The 20,303-nt window shown below is 44.7% G+C and overlaps 1 protein-coding gene across 2 annotated transcripts in view; it reads right to left on the bottom strand.

Moving 5' to 3' along the window:
- The window catches only part of MPZL1 (myelin protein zero like 1), a 35,438-nt gene extending 17,770 nt beyond the window's left edge, over positions 1-17,668 (bottom strand). Inside the window, exons 1-3 of one of the 2 annotated variants that reach the window (XM_058830710.1) lie at positions 17,530-17,668; positions 4,241-4,401; positions 870-1,083 (exon numbers count right to left, since the gene is read on the bottom strand). In XM_058830710.1, the coding sequence (XP_058686693.1) occupies positions 870-1,083; positions 4,241-4,401; positions 17,530-17,644 (490 nt within the window). In that variant the 5' untranslated portion in view covers positions 17,645-17,668. Of the gene's footprint in view, positions 1-869; positions 1,084-4,240; positions 4,568-17,529 lie in introns of those variants that run through there. The other variant, XM_058830701.1, reaches the window with a different exon arrangement.
- Between the last annotated feature and the right edge of the window lie 2,635 nt (positions 17,669-20,303).

Raw genomic sequence — 20,303 nt, 5'->3', positions numbered from 1 at the left:
GGACACACACATGGGTATCTGCCCTAACATACTGAAACTAATGGAATAGCTGCATCAGCACTGCCATTTATGAATTCAACATTTATTCTTGTCCTTCCTAAATTATAAATTTGGTAATGCAATTACTGTAATAATCATTTAATTGTAGGAAGAACATCACATTTTGGATGACCTCCAGCTGAGGTGGAACAATCAAATGTTTTGGATGATCAAGGGAAATAAAGAGCCAAATTGACAAACAGAATCTTAGTGCTCTTGACCTGTGACAAATGTTACCAAATGCTAACCATAAGCCTCATGTGATTGCAAGTAGCCAGGCCCTGAAGTTTGTAAGAGCCACCATGGATTTTTTAAGAACACCTGAGTAAGAGACTGAATGCACATTCAACACAAACACCTTTGCATGGAACACAGTAGCATTTCGCTTTCTGTATGTTTGGACCAGATTTATAATTTTGCATTCCATTAAATATACCAGAAGGGTTTCAAAAAGAAGAGTCTGTTACTTTTTCTCCTTGCTCACTAGATTTCATAAGTCACCCTAACCCTTGATGTAGCATAATGCAGGAAATATATTCATAGGACTTCAAAATGAGAAGACGTGTCTTCATCAAGCCTTTCCATCAGCTTTTCCTAAGAATTGTTTAAACCACAGGAATCAGTGGGCAGAGAGGAAAGGGTATGACATACAGTTTTTAAACAGCTGACAGATACTGGTTTCATTATTAGGATCTGGAAGAAGAGAATTAAAAGAGCAATTATTCCCTCCAGGCTACTCCCCCACCCCCAATAAAAGTGATTCAAACAAGAAATGGAGGGGGAAAAAAAAACAAGAAGGAAAAGAAAAAACATATAGGGTGAATGAATACCTTTCTCCACAACTCTAACTCGGATTTCTCCTGGTTTGACAACAATGTCAGGTGGGTTCTTGACATCGCAAATGTACGTGCCGTTGTCCCGGAACTGCATGTTTGATATAGTGATAGAAGCATCTTTCTTGTTAAGATCTCCAGCCCAAGTGATCCTGTCTTTAAATGGTATGTCCTTTCCAGGGTATGACTTCCCATTAGAGTAATAGAAAAACTGCAGTCAAGGAAAAGAGGATATAAGAATAATCCAATTAGCAAGTACGGAGCTACCATGCTTCTCCCACTATTACAGCATTCTCCCAGAGCCAATTGTGTTACACACAGACAGCAGGTGAGGTTTTTATCCTCCTACTTCATCACTTCAGTCAGCCTTGTTGCCTCTTGATCACATAACCATGCTTGCACCTCAACCATAACAGCACAAGAGACTGCAAGTTTCAGTTTTCTGTTGGTTTTGATTTGTTTTGTGGTTGGATTGGCTGGGTTTGGGTTTTTTTTTTCTGTTTTGCAGGGGACACAGTTTTGCAGAAAAGAAGGTAGGGGAAAGAGAAAAAAAAAACCTGGTAACCTGGTAATAATTAAAGGACAGAAGAGTCCTGGAATGCAGCCATCTATCTTTCAGGCACAGGAAGCTGCCTGCATCCTAGCAGAAAAAGGATATCAAGTTTCCCATCTTGTGTTTTGCTGTGTTACTTGCAACTAAAGTGCAGCTAAATTAACATGCAACACTCTCCCTTCCTTCCACCCCCTCAGAAAATCCCATGACCAATTTAGAGTACATCTAGCTGTTTTCCAGAAACCTTCAGGTAACTAAATATAACTGTTTCCCACTTTTTAAGTGACTAAGCTGCACATTGGCTCTGCACTCCCTATACACAACCAAAAATTTTTGAAGAATAAACCTCTTTAGTACAGACTAAGGAGGAACTGAGTATTTCCTAACTATACCTGTCCAGAATTGGAATTTAGAGCAGTAGAAGTGCATAGACTTCTACAGGACAACTCTGCTTTCAAACGCATGGGGATACCCTAAGTGAGGCCTCAAGGCTGCAGAAGAATTGCAAGACCACATCCTTTCTTAATTGGATATCCTGCAAGACAGCAAAACAAACCTAATCAAGAATCAAACTGAATTCCCTTCAGTTCAGTCTCCAGAGAACAATGAAAGAAATTTAGGACAATATTCCAGCTTCCTCTTTCTCCTGCCTTATTTACAAAGCAGTGTCTCTGCCACAGAACAGACTGCCTACAAGACAGTCATATTTCCATTCAAGTCACCTCCTATCCCTTTTCCTTTTCCTGCCCTTGTTCTCAGGCTTGCAATTCCAACATCCTCTCTATCAGACCTGCACTCTGAGTATCAGGCCTTATCACTTAGCAGCACAAATCTTTTTCTTTGAACAAGATCTTTGGATCTTGTCCAGATCAGGTATGTGCACATCATGGCCATCTGTCCTGCTGCCACGCATCTTATTTGTTGTCTACAGATTAACATAAATTCAACAAAGTATTTCTTGTGGTAGAAAGCTGGCAAGCACACAGTCAGCTGCCAACATTTAGGAGGGACTCTGGATCAGTCTGCAGCTTTTCCAGCTGGATTGTAACTTTTAACAGAGTAGCACTGCATTACCACACCCCTGTGCACAGGGGAAGTCATCCCACTGGAAGTCTAGAAGGCCAGAGGCAGATTCCTCATCTCTCTAGATGACCTCACCTGGGGGAGCAGAAATCACAAAGTAAAGAAAGTCCCAAAACACAAGCTAAGTGACTCAAGCCATCCCTTGCCTATGGTGGAGTGAGATGAGACTTCTTTGGAACACAAGGTGAGGGAAGGGGACAATCAGGGGAAGCTCACAGTTGAGTCAGCCTCACCACATGGCCACAAGATTGCCAGTGTGATTCTAAAGGAGCATAGGACCATCCTTGTCAAGAGATGCATGGGCTTAGCTCAGACATAAGCTCGTCATGAGATTGATCTTTCAAATTCACACCCACCAAGCTGTGCAATGCCATGACTCGGGCTCATAAATAAACATCCCCTCTACACCTTCCCCAGACCCTCAAAAGAAACAGGGAATTAACATCAAATTGTGCTGGGTCACTTCTGCTCAAAGACAATTTGCTTTTCTTTCAGTTGTGCTGACAACTACATCCAGGTGGAATACCTGAATGGACTTCAATTCCAAAAAGAATGTTATGTGCTGAAGCTCTATTCCTATGACTGAACAGTGATGCAGAAAGGGAAAGGCACAACAGGATATATGGGGAACGGGAAACACACAAACAGATGGCTTCTCTTCACCCATCCTGTTCAACACTGGCAGGAAATATGCCCTACTTCCGTAAGCTTCTGCCCAACTACTGCTTTGAATTCCCAATGGGGAGAGCTCCCTCTTCAAAACTAAATATTTATTTCACCGAGAGTTCAGAAGCTTGTTCCTCAGAGCTCTATATACTGAGCAAGATGCTCACACACTGGTTTTGACCATCTCTGCTCTGAGCACTGAAGAGCTCCTAGAGTTTAAATGAGCTCACGTCTGCAGCAAGAGGGTAGGAGACAAACACAAACAGGCTGAGCAACCTGCTATCCCCATATCCTCAAAGCTATCCCAGAGTTCCTTTTTCTGCTTCCTCTAAATTCTCAGTCACGACAAGGTACAAGAAAGAGGCACAAGTGTCTGAGGAAGAAGAGGAAGAAGACAGCTATCAACCTACCAAAGACATTTTTTTGAAGATTTACATCCAAGGGACCTGAGCCCACTCGGGCCCAACATACAGTAACTGAGCAATGACAAATATTATTTGCCTAAGTTCCTTGCTAGCCTGATTTTTCATTTGTCAAGTAACTATAATATGAGAATGTAACTGCTTACTGATTTGAGCTACTCAATTCTGTTCTGAAACCAGAGAGACTGGTCTTACTTCAAACCCTTTCAAGCAGAGGCTATACAGTACAGAAACAAAATAAACAACATGCACAATACACAATGTAACACTGCAATTACAGTGGTAATTCAAATTCTGTGACTGCTACGTTCAGTCAAATGCAAAATGATAGAGGATTTACAAAATTCCTAGATGCTAATCTACTTCATACATAGAGCTTCCATACCAACATCCCTCTCCTAAGACTAACAGACTACCTAGTGTATTTTGTGGTCGCTGCACACTCCAGTCTTGGCAGAGATCTAGAAGACTGCAATATTTTCATACAACTCTAAAAAAGCCCCCTAAAATCAGAGTGATGGGGATAAGTCACACAAAGGAGGGTCCAATCCATATGTGCTTGCTCCTTAGAACCAACTAGACAACCACTGCTCAACTATCCCAGTCTCCCCTCCCAGGTCTGTCCCCCTCCAGCCACTGCTTACTGAGATACGAGTGGCTGCTCCCTCAGGTTGAAAGCTCCAGGAGACAGATGCTGCACTGCTGATCACTTCTACGGATGTGAACGTACATGGGAGCTTTGCGTCCGTCCCGTTCTCCACAAACATCTCCTCCGGGGTGTTGACCTCTACTGCTGATACTTGGACTGCATGGGAAAGGCAAAGAGAAGAAGGGAGAAGAACGAGACACATCAGTGCTGCTTTGAGAATCAGCAAGTTCATGTCACACTGGCTAGAAGGGCAGAAGAGAAGAGGCATCAATAACTCCTGCATCGAGTGATTGCACAGACATGGCATTATACCTGCCATCAAAGAAGTATAGAGCAGGCCAAGCATATACTCACTTCTCCTTCCTTGTATTATCTGTGACAGGATGTTTTCCACTCACAGATGTTTCCTCTGCAACACTTTGTGGAAGCCAATTCTATGGTGCAAAGGAGGAGTTTAAAACACTTTTGTACCAGCTGACAGCAGGCATTGTAATAATTAAGCCTCATCAGAGGAACTAACAACCCAGCCCAGCTATTACACTCAGTTTCCTCTCTGTCATACATCTTGTTCATATCTCCAGTTTTTCCTAGCTGTAGGTAAAACAAAAGCTAACCTCCAGAAAGCTGAGGAACAAACTTCTCTTGCTTCCAGCTATGCCATCTATTCCTGCTCTTTGCCATGCTCCAAGGGTCTGTATGTGCAAGGCCTCACAAATAATCACTCGGTTACAGTTTAGAAGCATGAGAGTAGTTTAATTTTTTTTCTACCTTATGCACAGTCAAAACAGCAAGCAGACCACAAAAACCCTCCAAATTTAAAGTAATCAAGGTTAATATTGTGCTTGTACTGGTAGTTTTCCTAATAAGTAAATAGAATTCATCATGATTTGGAAAACATATTGAAGATATTGTTTATCTGGAACCTTCTAAACTGCCAATGTACAATCCCTATCCAGATTTAAGCAGATACATCTCTACATTCATTCAGATTTATGTACAAAAACAAAGTATGATCTTGTGACATAACAAGAGAATGTCTGTCAGGGTTCATGTCACATCCACGTGAAAGCAAAAATCTTGTCAAGTCAGTGTGGGTGGGTGCACATGTGTGTTCCTGGTACCTCAAATATAAGTTTTGATTTTTATTAAACCATGATTTTCAGCATAGAGATGGTAACAGCCATCTACTTCTGTTCATAGGATTCTATGTTTCTGTGCTGCAGTACCTTAAATCCCCTTGTTAGAACAGGAGAACAAACCCTCCTGCTCCATCAGTACCCCAGCTGATTTGTTTCTCAGCTTTGAATAAAGTAGCCTGAAGTAGGCAAATCAAACCTTAAATCATGAGGTTTGAGTTTTAACTCAGTGATAGCAACCAGCTCAGAAGCCTTCAGAAGCTGGACAGCAAACATCTGACAGAATGAGCATGCAAGCATGGGTGGGAGAATTGAGTACATCACAGTAATTGCAATAACCAAAACCAGAAGAAACCACCATTCATTAATTCTGCTGTTCAGAGTCCATACTATTCACTTCCAAAATTCACTGACTCCTCAGTCCCATCTCTTAGGTTATCTCTTGATACTTCAGATTCTCCTGTTATCACTGCTCTCATTTCCAAGAGAAAAACCACCCCAAGGAGGATGAGGAGTAGGGGTGGTGAATTTTCATCATAAGAGTCTATCAGAGCTTCCTTTCTCTTGTACATATTCTGACTATGGGCCAAAAAAATATTCTTTTGTAAAACAACTACCAAATATTTATTTGGAACATACAAAGACTTCTATCAACCAAATTAAATGAACTGAGAGCTGCTGTGCTTTATGTATTTTTCCCAGTTAATGGTGTAGAAAAGAAAAATAAAATAAAATCCATTGTACTAAGTCCAAACCGCATAACAAACCTCCCTTTCAAGCATAAAACAAGCAAGATGCCCTCAGTATTTGTGTAGGAAGAAAAGAGTCTGCACAGACATTGTCTGCTTGTACATGGTACAGAGAACTCCTTGCCACACACAGGCAGTGGGTAGCACAGATCTGTCTAAATCTAAAGAAGTCACTGTTCTAACTCACTAGAACTGTAGTGAAGCAAAAAAAAAATAAAAAGACTTCTCCCTCCTTAGTCTGGGAAGGAACTATGTAATCCTGTACAGATATTTCTATCAAGTTTAATTTTCATCTGTCCTATTGTTGGCTCAATTTCATGTTCTTCTTTGCTGATTTTCCCTCTGCCTTTTTCACTGCTTCAAAAATATTTTTCCTGCTTCTGTTGTCTTACAGCATGAGACAAAGGCTCCTTAAATCATAACCTGTTTGGTAGAGAGGCCACAAGATTTGTTCACCCTCAGCCCTCTAAACCCATACTTTTACTGGTATGTTGGCTGTTCCCACTACCTTGAACTCTTTGGCCTCCTCTGTCATAATAAAATCCACATGGATCATCTCCAGCTCTATCTCCTTTCCTCCTCTTTCCACATTTACCAGGATTACATACACCTTCCAGCTCCTCCACCTATTTAAATATTCCATTTGGAGAAAGTTGAATTTTGAGTCATATTTCAGTCACACTTACACACTGCTCTATTCCTTAAGCTTACTCAGCCTTAGTTTCTCTCAAGATGAAAAAATGATCACAGGAAACCGACTGAGAGAGGAGTGCCTTAAGAAGGGAAGGTCAGCAAGGTACATAGGGCAAAAATAAACATTTGCTCTTCTCCAATGCATCTTCCTTGATCTCTTCACCTTGTCCAACTTCCTGTAGCCCCAGTATTTCCTTCTGAGTATCTCATCTAGCCTTCAGCTGCTTCTACTCTTTTCAACAGAAAAACAGTTCTATTTTTCTCAGCTATCATCAAAATAATTTTTAAAAAAAAACCCACCTGTGCCTCTTCAGCCATTTCTTTTAAATCTCTAGTGTTGTTCAAGCAGTTTTACTCCAGCTACAATAACTCTCTCCAGCTCCATTTTCAACCCCCACACTGCAATGAAAACTCTGCATCCACATCTTCCTTCCCAGACAATCCTCCTGATCTTGAAATTGGGTAAGACGCTCATATTCTTACTAACTTACTAACCTTACTTACTAGTATTTTCTTATTTTTCCCATCATGGATCTTCATTCTTCATCAATGCTCTCTCTATTCTCAGGTCTCTCTTTTCTCGGTATCTTGCCTCAGAGATCTCATCTGCAAAACAAGTTTAAGCTCCCATCACTGCACTGACTACTCAGATCTGCGTCTCTGCTCAGGATCTGTCTCCTTATGTTCAAAGAACAGCCTCACTCTGACATCTTTGTCAATGCTAAGTTGTCAGCTGACACTAAATGGGACTAAAGCAGAGCTCAGAGCCCTCCACAACTGCTTGTACCACCATGGACCTGCCACGTGTCTCTCCAACTCAACACCTGTGCAGCACCTCTCACTTTGAACTCTTCCCAGGTCAAGGCAGAGTCTTTCAGAGTTTCCAGTCACCTGTTCAGCTGACTCCAGAGTAAAACCTCCAGTTTGTACCTTGGCCTTCATTATTGTGACATCCTTTTTGCTCTGCACATATGGACAGTAACAGACCAGTAAAAGTAGTGCAGTTCCCGGTAGCCAAGCTGCCCCAAGGGTGATCCTAAGAAGAGAGGGACATTCCATATGCAAGATCACTGCTTACTTCCATGAAGTGGAAATGACACCAAGCACCCATCCCTGTATCAGTATGAAGAGACTCTTGTCCCCAGCCACCATTATAGCACTGGTCTCATCCAAACCTCTTCAAATCCAAACTGTAGCACCTCCTTCTAAATACTGTCCCTCAGGCTTGGGAGGATCTACTCAAAACCTGCAAGATCCTTTCACTTCCTTTGAGCCCTCCAAAGCCTGTGATAACTGCATCTGTATGAATCCAACAGCGACTAAGCTACCACTGCTTGGAGATTAATGCCTTTTAAAACTGAAGTCATCTTCTCCTACTTTTACTTGTACCCCCTGGTTGATTACACTTGCCTCATAGTGATTTGGAAGGAAATATTTTGGGCAAGGATTATTTTTAGTCTACATTTTTAATGTAGAAATATGGTTGACCATTTGTTCTGATAGCATATCACAAAGAAATCCTTCTGTGTGCTGAAGTTTTACACTAATTAATATATAGATAATTAATATTTCTTTGCAGACCACTGTTTCTACTGAGATCTTGGATCCAATTAAAACGTTCTGTTAATTAAGACTGTGGACACACCAAAATAAACTCAATTTTGCTGGATTCAACTCAGTTTGATCACCAGGAGACCTAACAAATCAAGAATGCAAACAGCTATCACTGTAATCACAGGCACCTTATTTCCACCAGCACAAACAGACCACATGGAAACTTTAATCAGATTGCTAAATACCAGATGCTTATGGCTGCTACAGTTCCCATCCTACAACAGGAAGAGTGTCACTCTCTTTCTCTTGAAATGGCTAATCATCAGTTTATTAATTAATACAAGCAACTTGCTTTGCTTCTCTCAAAGACACATGGTAATACAGCCATGTATACAATTTAGAAATGAAGTCGCTTATGGAAGAAAGGTCTTGATAAAATGATAGAAAATTCAGTGTTTCAGTATCTTCACTCTGGTCTCCCCAGCAGCTCAGAAGTTTCATCAGAAAGGAAGATGTGTTTTTTCCTAATGACTAAGGGTCTTAAGTCACAAAACCAATATACACTTGAAAATCAGTGCTTTCATTAACAAATACTCTTACTCAATGCTAAGTGTCTTGTGAGACATCTACTGTTGACAGCATTCTCAACTACGGTTGCATGGCATTCAGTTCTTTCTCCCACAAGGCAGTTGCTCTGTACAAGCAGCATGAAACAATAGCAACCAAACCCCTACAAAACACCCCAGAAAGCCAGAATGAAGTTACAGTCCCCAACTGCAACTACAGGCACTTATGTCTCCACAAACCATTTCTTCACTGAGGATAAAACACCTGGTGGAGAAACTTTAGCTTTCCTGCCTTAGCAGAGATGCCAAAATCATTCCTCTGAAACTGCACAAGATCTATTAAAGAACCCATATTCTGGATAGAATTTCCACACAAAGAATTCCTTCACATTGTTTAGCCTTAACAGAAAAGTAGAACCCATGCCAGCAGATCCATCCAGGAGCAAAACAAGGTGTACCTCATAAGGACGACAACACACAAGTATTAAGCAGCCACATGTGTCCAGCCCCTCCTTATGGAGACTGTCCCTGCAGCCCCCCTGTCACCACGACCTTCATGTCTGCACTGCATGCATTTACACAGGACAAAAAGCAACACCAGCTACAGAAATGAGGAGTAGACACATTGGTTGGAAACACACCAACCAATCTCGACATCTAAGTTTCAAAGCAACAAAAAACTAAATTCCATTGTCTTGAAGGAGGACAGAAGAATTTAATTTCACTCTCAAATGCCAATTCACCAGCAGAGCTTTTAGCTGCTGCCACAGCATCTCCCCAGGTTGCCAATTCTGTCAAGTAACCCAGGCTGCTGGAGGAAGCGAGCTTCCTGTCTCCGTAACACAGCCGGTCCTGCAGCACCCTGCAGCTCCAGGAACCAGAAAGCACAGCTGTGACACCCAGCCCACAAACACCTACCACCTCCTGTCACCACACTGCTGGAAGCCTTCATCCCCCAAGCAGAGACAAGCATCTGCTAATGCAACATTCACTTTCTCCTGGCCTCCGCACATTCAGCTAAGTTCTGCCTGACCCTAAGGACGGAAAAACAGCATCTTGCCACCCCAAGCGAAAGGAAAGCAGTTTCATTGAACAGGCTGTGGCTGAGCTGGCAAACAATGTCAGACAATAACATCCATGTATCTCAGCCCTCCACACCTCCATGCACCTACTCTGACAGGACTTAAGACAAATCTCCAGAGCCACCAAACTTTGGTACCTCCCTCTCCTCCTACACGGCAGGGCCAGTTTTTGGCGTGCTCTCCTCCATATGACGCAGAGCTGCTCATTGTTCTGCCAAGGAGCAGCAAAAGAACCTATGCTGAGATTTACTTTCAAAGCCCATGCTTTAACCAGAAATGAAGAACAAGCATGAGAAACAGCAAAAAATGCCTGAGCTCCCTTGCCAGACAGGCCATAGACTTCTTGTTCAGTCCTGAGGAAATAATTTCACTGCTATATCACTCTCTCATCTCATAAAACAGAGATGCTTGTAAAGGTGCTGAGAACTATGAACAAGTAAGCAATGTAGCTGCACAGCTTCATGCTCCTATTACAGCACCAGTCATATGTCAGGTTTGGGCAGATACTTAGTCCTGAGGCAAGTAACTTCTAGTTACTTCTAGTACTTTTCCCTGGGGATCACAAAGCAACACTTCCCTACCTATGCTGCAGGCTGGGACACCAATCGGCAGCTCAGGTACTTTCCAAACCACACATCACATTTTTCTGCTCAACAGCCCTGAAGTGGTTTTCCTTCCATGCCCAAGTAAGTTTACAAGCATTCAAATTCAAGTAAACAGTTCTTAGTGACAAAGCAAAACAGAAAGAGTGGAGAACGCAAAGGGGGCAAGTTAAGCAAAGCTGTTCAAAGTGCAAAGGGTAACTGGAACAGCTGATGGCAGCTGTTCTACCTCTAATGTTGCAATACTAACAGAGTCACTAACAAACACAGCACATCATTTTCTGTGGAAAAGGAAAGATGTCAGAAAATGGGAACTGAGATTACAGAAAGGCAGAAAAGACAGAAAAGTCTCCTTGAAATACACCAGGTTTTTCCCACAAATAGGGAATGAAGCTTACTTAGATCTGAGAGAAGCTGGGTAGACATCTCAACACATGGTAGAGAGAATAAAAAAAGCATCCCACCATCACAAGCATTTCCTAAAATTGCTATAGCAATCCACTAAAACTGTCACAACTACTAAGGAAAAGAGAGTATTAAGGATCAGAAGTTGTAGACAAGAAAACCACAACCAAACAACAGCAAAATGCAAACCCATGGAGTGGACAGTTGAGGCTGACATATTGCTGGCTGGGACAAAAGCTTCCCTCCAGCCTTTTTTCTTTTTTTGGGTTACTAACACTATCTCAAGTGAAACTATGTTAAAAATACCACTCATGTTGACAACTGTTGATGGCATGCAGCATCTTTTTGCAAAATCTACCACTAGCAGCATGGGAACTACCAATTTCCAAAACAAACTACGCAGTAGAATTTAGGATGTGGATACACAAATTTCATGAGGAGATACAGTGCAAAACCTACGTATCGGACATAGGAAGCTGCCCTTTTTCAGTAATCAATCCACCAAGCTGCAACCAATTCAGTCCATACACACCAAGAAACATCTGCAAAAGCTGCACTTTGAACCATCTAAAGTATTAGTGGCATTCTGTGAACAGTAACTCCCACCTTCATCATTGCTGAACCAGAATCATGTCCATCTCTTGCCAAGTATTGGTATTTCCACCAGCCTGAAAGGTGAGCACAGGATTTTTTTCCTGTATACAGAGAGACTCAATTGTAACCTGTTAAATAAAATCCTACCACCTGAGCAAGAAGATTGATGAAATTACATCATCCAAGTGATTACCCTCCTCAGCTAACATGCAGCCAATCTGTTCTGGTGTGACTAGAGACTTACTTCAGCAGTTCAGGCAAATCCAAAGCCTTTGGAGGACCAGATTCCTCACAGATCCATGGACTGCTGAACATCTGCAGCCAGCTCTGGCACAGCTTGCAGCAATCTCACACTTACTTGCTAACTGAATTGCTGAGCAAACTCGTAACCAGCTATAACCTGCAGCAGCACAACCACAAAACCAAAAGGAAAAGCTCATGCTAAATATTTCAAAGCATTGTTCCACAAGAATTTGTCAGTGGTGGTGCCAATTTAAATAGTTCACATGCACACTCAGGACGAGATGAATGTGATCAGGAGCTAATCTGTGTTCAAAACAGCCCTTTCACCATTGTTTCCTTTCAAACCAGACCAACACCCTAGCCCAGTCCACTGTATACTGTTTTGTACAACTGAGGAGGGTTAGGAAGCACCAAGTAGGATCTGATGCAGCTGTTTTTTCTCAGGAACATTTCTTCTGTGAAGAATTTATGGCCTTCCTTGTGGCACTCTACATCAACTTTCCCAGTTTACATGTGTGGTGATTTCTAGAGCCATTCCTTTGAATGGAGCAGCATCTCCCATCAAGCAAGATCCTGCAAGATCTTGATCTAAACACTTTGAGACACAGAAACCAGTCAGACTTCAAAACTCCTGCTGCACATACAGCTTTATGGAATTTATTACCAAGAGGGAGCCCTGTTCACCACCTTTCACTTGCACACATCACAAAAACATTACTGAACAACAGGTGGCTTGCAGCCAACTCTAAACGCTTCCAGCAGTGGCGATTTCATCCACCTGGAGATGAGCTGAGCTCATTTACTTCCATCTCAGGGGACTAAAAATGCCACCAACCACTGACAACTGCTATACTGCCCAGAGTTTAACCTTCCATTAAGGATCAGAATCTCAATCTGATCTGAAACACTGAAGGTAGGGTATAATCAATGTTTCAGGGCAAGTTCTCTTCGTGCCCCTTAACACCACATGCATAAAGCATCAGTAAATGTAATGTACCACAAAGCATCTTTTTCTGCAGGGTTGGAGGAAATAGAGTTCACAAGAACAACCACAGCCTTCCAGTTCTCTTTATGCACTTCAAGCCAAAACCTAGCAGCAGCACCGAGTGGAAAGTGCCAACTCAACAGACACATAAAAATGCAGGAGGTGAAAGGCACAGCAGCCAAGGGGAACAATACACAAGCAGTGTGGGCTAACCCCAGCAGGCAGCTCAGCCCTGCACAGCCCCTCGCTCACACCCCCAGTGCAATCAGGGAGAGAACTGGAAGTGTAAAAGTGAAACAACTCGAGGGTTGAGATTAAAACAATTTCACAGGCAAAGCACAAGCCATCACCCACTGCTTCCATCAGCAGGCAGGTATTCACCATCTCCAGGAAAGCAGGGCTCTGTCAGGCATAACAGTGACCTGGAAGACAAACGCTGTAACTCCAAACAGTCCCTTTCCTTCTTTTCCCAGCTTTTATTGCTGACCATGTCTTCTGTGATGCCCTCCCAACTCCTCATGTACCCCCAGCCCACCGGCTGTCAGGGAGGGGTGACAAACAAAAAAGGCCTTGAGGTATGTAAGCCAATGCAAAACATTGTTATCGAGGCTCTTTTCCCCACAAGTTCAAAACTTAGCACCATCCAAGCTATGAGGAAGATGAACTCTGTCCCAGATGAGAAAACAAAACAAACTTATTCAGGACAAGTAACAGAATGGCTCCTTAAAGATAAAAGAGATTGGGAGGAAAAACTTTCAACCTGCTCAGCAAAAAATACTGCTGTTAACCCTGCCTTAGGATGCATTGCCATATCTTCTGTGCTATGGGTGCTGCTTATTGCTAAACCCCAATCTGAGTAAACACTTGCTTTTCCACAATACTGCTGTTAGAGATAACAGTGAATCACTGCAGTTAAGAGCTCCCCCAAGTCTCTTTGCTGGCAGTAAAGCCAGTTCAGAACTTCTTGTCCTCTCCTGGCACAGCCTTCTCTTACACAAGATATTCACATCCTCTCCATTGTGCTAATCACTTCTTGTGGGGTTCCATTAACCCAGACCGCTAAAGTAATACAAACAAACCACACACACACAAAAAAAGAATATATGCCATAAGGATGTAAATGTTTTCATACACAGAGCTTCCAGCTTTCTGATGTATTCCTAGGATATCCTGAGTTAGCATTCAATAGTTCAAAAAATGTATTTTCTTGCATACAAGGCTGTTTGTTTTGTTAAATACATGCAGGTGGTAGAAAGAGCAATGTATGCCATACATGATCAAACCACATCACATCGTACCACACTTGGACAACTCCCACTATAGGTGCTGATAATAAGCTTTGGAGAGATGACCTGATGATGATCTATATGGCACTTCTCCAGAAAAACAGTTAAGTTTTTAGAAACTACTCAGACTAAAATCTTTAAAGAAATCTGAGTCATAATATTAGGTTTCATTTTTTTGGTCTTCCATCTCAACTCTGTATGGGACACAGGATATCCAGCACTAGTCAGGACAAGATGCATCCACAGACAGGCAGTGGAATTGCTGTTTAATACAATCAATTTTAATTCAGATAACAAGCAACACAGCTATGCATGCTATTACTTACACAGGCAATTGTAAGAGACTGAGACTGTTGGATGACTGGGGCCAAGAAGCATCTGACCATTTTATTTCATTTCATCACCAAAACATTAAGGTACAGACTTTTCAACATATTCAAGAACTTCTTGCTGCTGCTGCAAACAAGGTGAGCTGAGAGTTTATCCAGCTTTTGCTTTTGCAGAACCCACTGAACAGTGCAGGCAAGGCAGTTCTCCTACCTGCAGCACCAGTGGGCTGAGCTTAAAAGGACTAACAGCTTCTGACAGGGGTGACTACAGGAATTCTGACTAAACCTGGCACAAGAACAAGTGAGCATTGCAACCCTGACTTACACTGTTATTTTCAGGAAACATTTCAAGCAGCAATTGAAATGGGCTGGTGAGCTCAAAGCAGCAACAGACACTTGAGCTATTTAATATCTCAATGCTATGCTTGTTACTGACCCATGTGTATGTGCCCACGTGCACTTGGATGAGTGTGTATAAAAGGGGTAGTAGGAGAAAATAAATTTCAAAAAAGATCCAGCTTTGTTGGTATCAAAAAAAATAATAAAAAACTACTATCATTATTCTTTCCAGTAATATCTGGACATTTTTTGAGACTGTCAGGAGTAATCAGGAACCACCCTCATGTCAAACACAGGCAGGATACCACTTTAAGTCATAATTACATGGCTTACAAATGCACAATTGCAAAATAATCCATTTTCTTGATATTCTTGGCTGGTTGTTCCAGGCTCACTCATGCACAGAAGAGATTATACCTAGATTAACTACTTATGCTACAAAATGTCCCCAGAATCACAGACAGCACATTTGACAATGATCCCTCATTCTTACAAGTAAATGAAGCAACAGAGTTTTCAGATGACCTAGCATAAAGAAGCAAGATGAGCTCCTAACCCACACAGGCAGGCGCACATATGAAAACAAGCCTAGAACTCTGTTATCTCTGCTTATCTGTGAAGCAACCGGGCTTGGCAGAGCAGGCTGTGGTGTTCAATGGGGCCTGCACAGCACAGCACCCTAAGCAATATTTCTGTCTCACTGCAGGTTACCTGCCACAGGAGCAGACCTGACACAGAGCATATGAAGAGGCAGAAGAGCAGGCACAAGGCACGGCAGCCACGCGTGCAGCACATCACCCAGCCACACTTGAGCAAGGGAGCAGCTACAGCCCTCTGCAAACATCTCTCCTGCTCCTGCCAAAAAAGGCAGGCTTTGATTTCTGAACCTCTCACAAGGGGAAAAGTCCAGCATGAGGAAAGGGAACGGGGAGAAGGTCCTTGAGAAAACATCAGGAGCCTGAGTGACACAGGCAAGAAGAAATGCACAGCACTGATTACCCAGGACTCCTCAGCACCCCCAAACTCAGGGGAAGGTAATCTTTTCCTTCCTATCACCAAACTCCTTTGGGTATGCAAAAGAGGTGAAGGGCCTGCACTCTGATCACTTGTGCCCATGAAGAGATGTAAACCTTGCTTTTCAAAGCAGACAGGAGGATTAAGGATGTGCAAGGAAAGAAGCCAACACAGGAATAAATTAGACCTTCTACAATGATCTACTACTCCCACCCACCTATAGCTTTACTTCAGCTGTACCTTTCATAGTGGTCAGGGGAAACATGCTTCCTTCTCTTGCCTTAATATGTATTTCCAAAGACCCCAGTTTTACTGTAATATATGCATATTTCACATCTATATACTTAATCCTAAATACTGTCTCTGAAGATACACAGGAAGCCTTAAATATCTCTACTTCTTTATTGTAATATGTAGTCATCTCAAACAAATACAAACAATGCTCTTTGGGAATACATTTAGGAAGAGGAATAATAATAGGAATTAGATATTAAGAGGAAGTTCTCCGCTGTGAGGGTACGGAAGCACTGGAACAGGTTGACCAGTGAACTTGTGGATGCTCCTTCCCTGGAAGTGTTCAAGGTCAGGCTGGATGGGGCTCTGAGAAATCTGGTCTAGTGAAACATTTCCCTGCCCAAGGCAGTGGGATTGGAACAAGATAATCTTTAAGATTTGTCCCAAGTCAAATTCTAAAATTCTATGAAATAAATTTTAAGTTCCTTACCACTCAGCACAGTTTCTTCATAAACCTCTTCCCCGATGGACTTACAGTTTCACACAGTTTTCCAGACACATGAACTGAGGAGGCATCAGGCTTCTTAATGTCTCCTACTGCAGTACTTCACAAAGTTTTACCCACTAAGCAAGTACTGCCAACCCAAGATATCCATCATTATCCATACATACTGGATATTCCCTCACTGTCCATGCCCAGCATCTATAAACAGTGAGGTGGCATGAGAAATCTGTGTAACTTTTGGAGTCCAAGTGATCTGTGGAACCCTCTGCCCTCTGAGAACATAAGCCACAGTGTAGTAAAGCATCACTCTTGCCACTCTCCCATAGCCGTGTATTCCTCCCTGGAAATATTCCAGAACCATCTGGACGCAATCCTGTGCCATGTGCTCTGGGATGACCCTGCCCGAGCAAGGAGGCTGGACCAGATGACCCCACCGTGGTCCCTTTCCAACCCGACCCGTTCTGCGATTACTCTCCACCTATACGAGTCATAAACGCATCATCTGACTGACATAACTCCCCCTCTACCCAAATACTTCACCAGTGACCGAATCAAGTCGTTTACCACAAGTCCAGCTTCCCCATTCCTCGGTCACCCCGTGGCTCTCCCAACAAGCGCCACCCGCGTCCCCGGAGTGAAGAAGCCACGGTGGTGCTCGGTCCCAGGGCGGGCTCGATGATCTCGGGGATCTTTTCCAAGCTAATGGATTCTGTGGAACCAGCGCTGACACGGGGCCGCCGCGCATCACTGCCCTGGCACCCCCTGCCCTGCCCACGCCGGCTCCCGGGGGCTTTGTCCCCGGCACACCGACCCTTCCTCCCGTGAGGACGGGAGTCCTCGGCCGCCGCCAACCCGGCTCCCAACCGGGTAGGCAGCGAGCGGCAGAGCCGTGTCCTGCCCGCGGAACCGCCCTCCGCCCCGGGAGCTGCGTTAAAGGGCCGAATCGGCTCCCTCGGTCCCTGACTCACCGGCGGTGAGGGCGGCGGCGGCGGCGATCAGCAGCCACGCCGCGCAGGGCCGCCCCGCGCTGCCTCCGCCCGCCGCCATCTTCCAGCCGCCGCCGCCTCCCCGCGGCGCCCTCATTGTCCGCCCCCGGCCCCGCGGGCCCGCCCCCCGCCCCCTGCCCTGCCCGCCCATTGGCCGCTATTGATGTCAATCACGCACACCCCCCGCGCCCTGCTCGCCCCGCCCGCGTCCTACCCCGCTGCTCCACGGCGATTGGACAAGGGGGCCATCAGTCAAGTCAATGTCACCTATGGGCACGGGGAAAGCGCTGTCCCGCCCCCCCAGCCGGGAGAGTCGCTGGCGCCCCCCTGCGGCCAGCCGGCGGTGCTGCGGGGGGCGCGGGCGCTGCGGGGCCGCTCCCGGCCGGCGCTTCCCGGGGCGCACAGAAACGCTGAATCACGGAATCGCCGAGTCAGTGAGGCTGGGAAAGACCTGTGAGACCATCGAGCCCCGCCTGTAACCCAAGACCACCGTGTCAACTTGACCACGGCACTGACTGCCACGTCCCGCCTTTCGTTAAACACCTCTCCAGCACCTCCCTGGGTAGCCCATCCCAGTGTCTCATCAACCTCTCTGTGAAGAAATTTCCCCGAATGTCCAGCCTGAGCCTCCCCTGCTGCAGCTTGAGGCCATGTCCTCCGTGTCCTGTGGCTGGTTCCCTGGGAGAAGAGGCCAAACCCCACCTGGCTCCTTTCAGATGGTTGTAGAGAATAATACGGTCATCCCTGAGCCTCCTTTTCTGCAGGCTGAACATCCCCAGCTCCCTCAGCCACTCCTCACAGGGCGGCCTCGAGCTCTGGCGCTGTCCAACAGTTACCCTGCAGTGCAGGAAGCTTATCCAAGTGCCTTTGGAGGCACGGTACCAACCATTCCAGCTGGCACTGATCCTGTCTGGACAGTCACTCCAGTGGAGTTGTGCTTCCCGTAGTCAAGAACGCCACAGGAGCTGTGGGGTGACCGTGGCCCATAAGGACCACAGTGGTTTGATCACTGTGGTGTGGTGTCTGAGCACTCTCAGCTATGGAAGTCCCCTGCTGTGCATCCCTCGGCCTCGTTTCCAACAGGGAAGTGACAGCAGGAGCAGATCCCGGTGCTCGTTTAGTGCCCCAATCCCTCTGCCAGCCTCGAGTTCCCCCGGGTGCCCGACACGGAGCCGGTTTGTCCCAAGGGAAGCGGGAGAGCGCTGCAGCAAGCTCTGAGCACAGACAGTGGTGGTTCCTCCTGCCTCCGCAGAAATCCTGCCTGTTGTTCCCTGTTAACTCAGAGAGCCTGTTTTGGCGTGCATTGCCTGTAAGCACAAGCTCCTTCAGAAGCTCTCCTGCGGCACCAATCGCACAACCACCTTTGCCTTTCGCCTGAAAATACCTGCTTGGAATTTCCCTCGCCTTGCTGACTGGACTCCCAGCTGCTACACGCCCTCTGAGACCAAGCTTTCATCCTTCCCTCTCCCTCCTTGCTTCTGAAAACCTCTTTGTTGTGCCGTGTTTTCCCAACCGTGCATTTTAAAGAAGTTGCACAAGCTGAGTCATATCTCAAGGCTATTGCTCACTGCATCCCTGAGCCTCCAGAAGCCTGTGGGGTGCTCTGCTCCTGCCCAGGGCTCCATGGATGCTGGTCCTCACCCAGATCCCTGTGTCACCGGTTTCTCTGCCACTCTCTGGACACCTCATCACATCTGCAGATGAAAGAGGCCACAGGAAAGGCCACCATGTGCCAAGCTGAGGAGGGCTGTGACAAAGCAAGCCTGCAAAAACACAGGCAGATTATTTTGTTTCCCAGCTGTGATTCCAGACACCACTTTACAGTTCTCATGGGATTTAAAATGTAACAGCTTATGCATCCATTATTTATACCCTAAGGAGAAGCTCTGGAGCATGTTCCTCATCTAACTGTTGTACACGTTTTCTAGAAACCCAGGCTAGCAGAAATCCAGGGCACCTCTTGGGAATAAATATCAACCACGCAGGCAACTCTGAATTGCAGGGAAATGTCACCTTGTTTGGCTGGCACCTCATTTGACTTCCCTTGTGGGTGGGTCTTTAGTCAATTCATCAATACCCCTGCTTTCCAAATAGAGCAGGAACTGACAGAAAGCAGAAGGACTTTCATTCCAAGCCCTTTTTTCTCAATACTTCTTCAGAGCTCTTCCTCTCCATGGAAACTCTGCCCAACCTTACAGCTCTCCTGGGTGGTTGGAAGTGCCCTTACCAGCATGGAAGCACCTCAGTACCCAGAGTTCACTGTCTACTTCCAGGTCCTCTAGCACACTTTAAAACTGTTCAATCCTCTGAAAAGGCCAAGCTTCACCCTTCTGGGTATTTTTGCAAGGCAGTAAACCTAAATAAATTGTTTTTTAAAAATTGCACTTTTCTTATTCTCAAATTGACCGTCCTTCACACAGCTCACATGTTCCCTTTTTGTGTACAAAACCTGATTTGGCCACACACTGCCCTTGCCTACATTCTCCCTTCCCTGACAGAGCTGAGATCACATTGCAAAAGGAACAGCCCTGACTTCCCCGTTATCCTTTGTTTTGGAGAGTTCTCTAGTGGCTTGCCACAGAAAGCAAGCAGGATTTTGGTGTTAAAAAAAAGGGGGGGGGGAGGTTAATAACTTCTAGGAGGAGAAGAAAATATATTTAGACTGATTTTACATTTGTAATGGTTTAGTTTTCTCTTTAGCCTGCATCTCTGTACATCCTAGACGAATTCTACAGTATACACTGTTTAGTGTGCAA

Source organism: Poecile atricapillus, chromosome 1 (assembly GCF_030490865.1).
Source record: "Poecile atricapillus isolate bPoeAtr1 chromosome 1, bPoeAtr1.hap1, whole genome shotgun sequence".
Taxonomy (NCBI): Eukaryota; Metazoa; Chordata; class Aves; order Passeriformes; family Paridae; genus Poecile; species Poecile atricapillus.
This window is presented reverse-complemented; position numbering and strand designations above follow the sequence as displayed.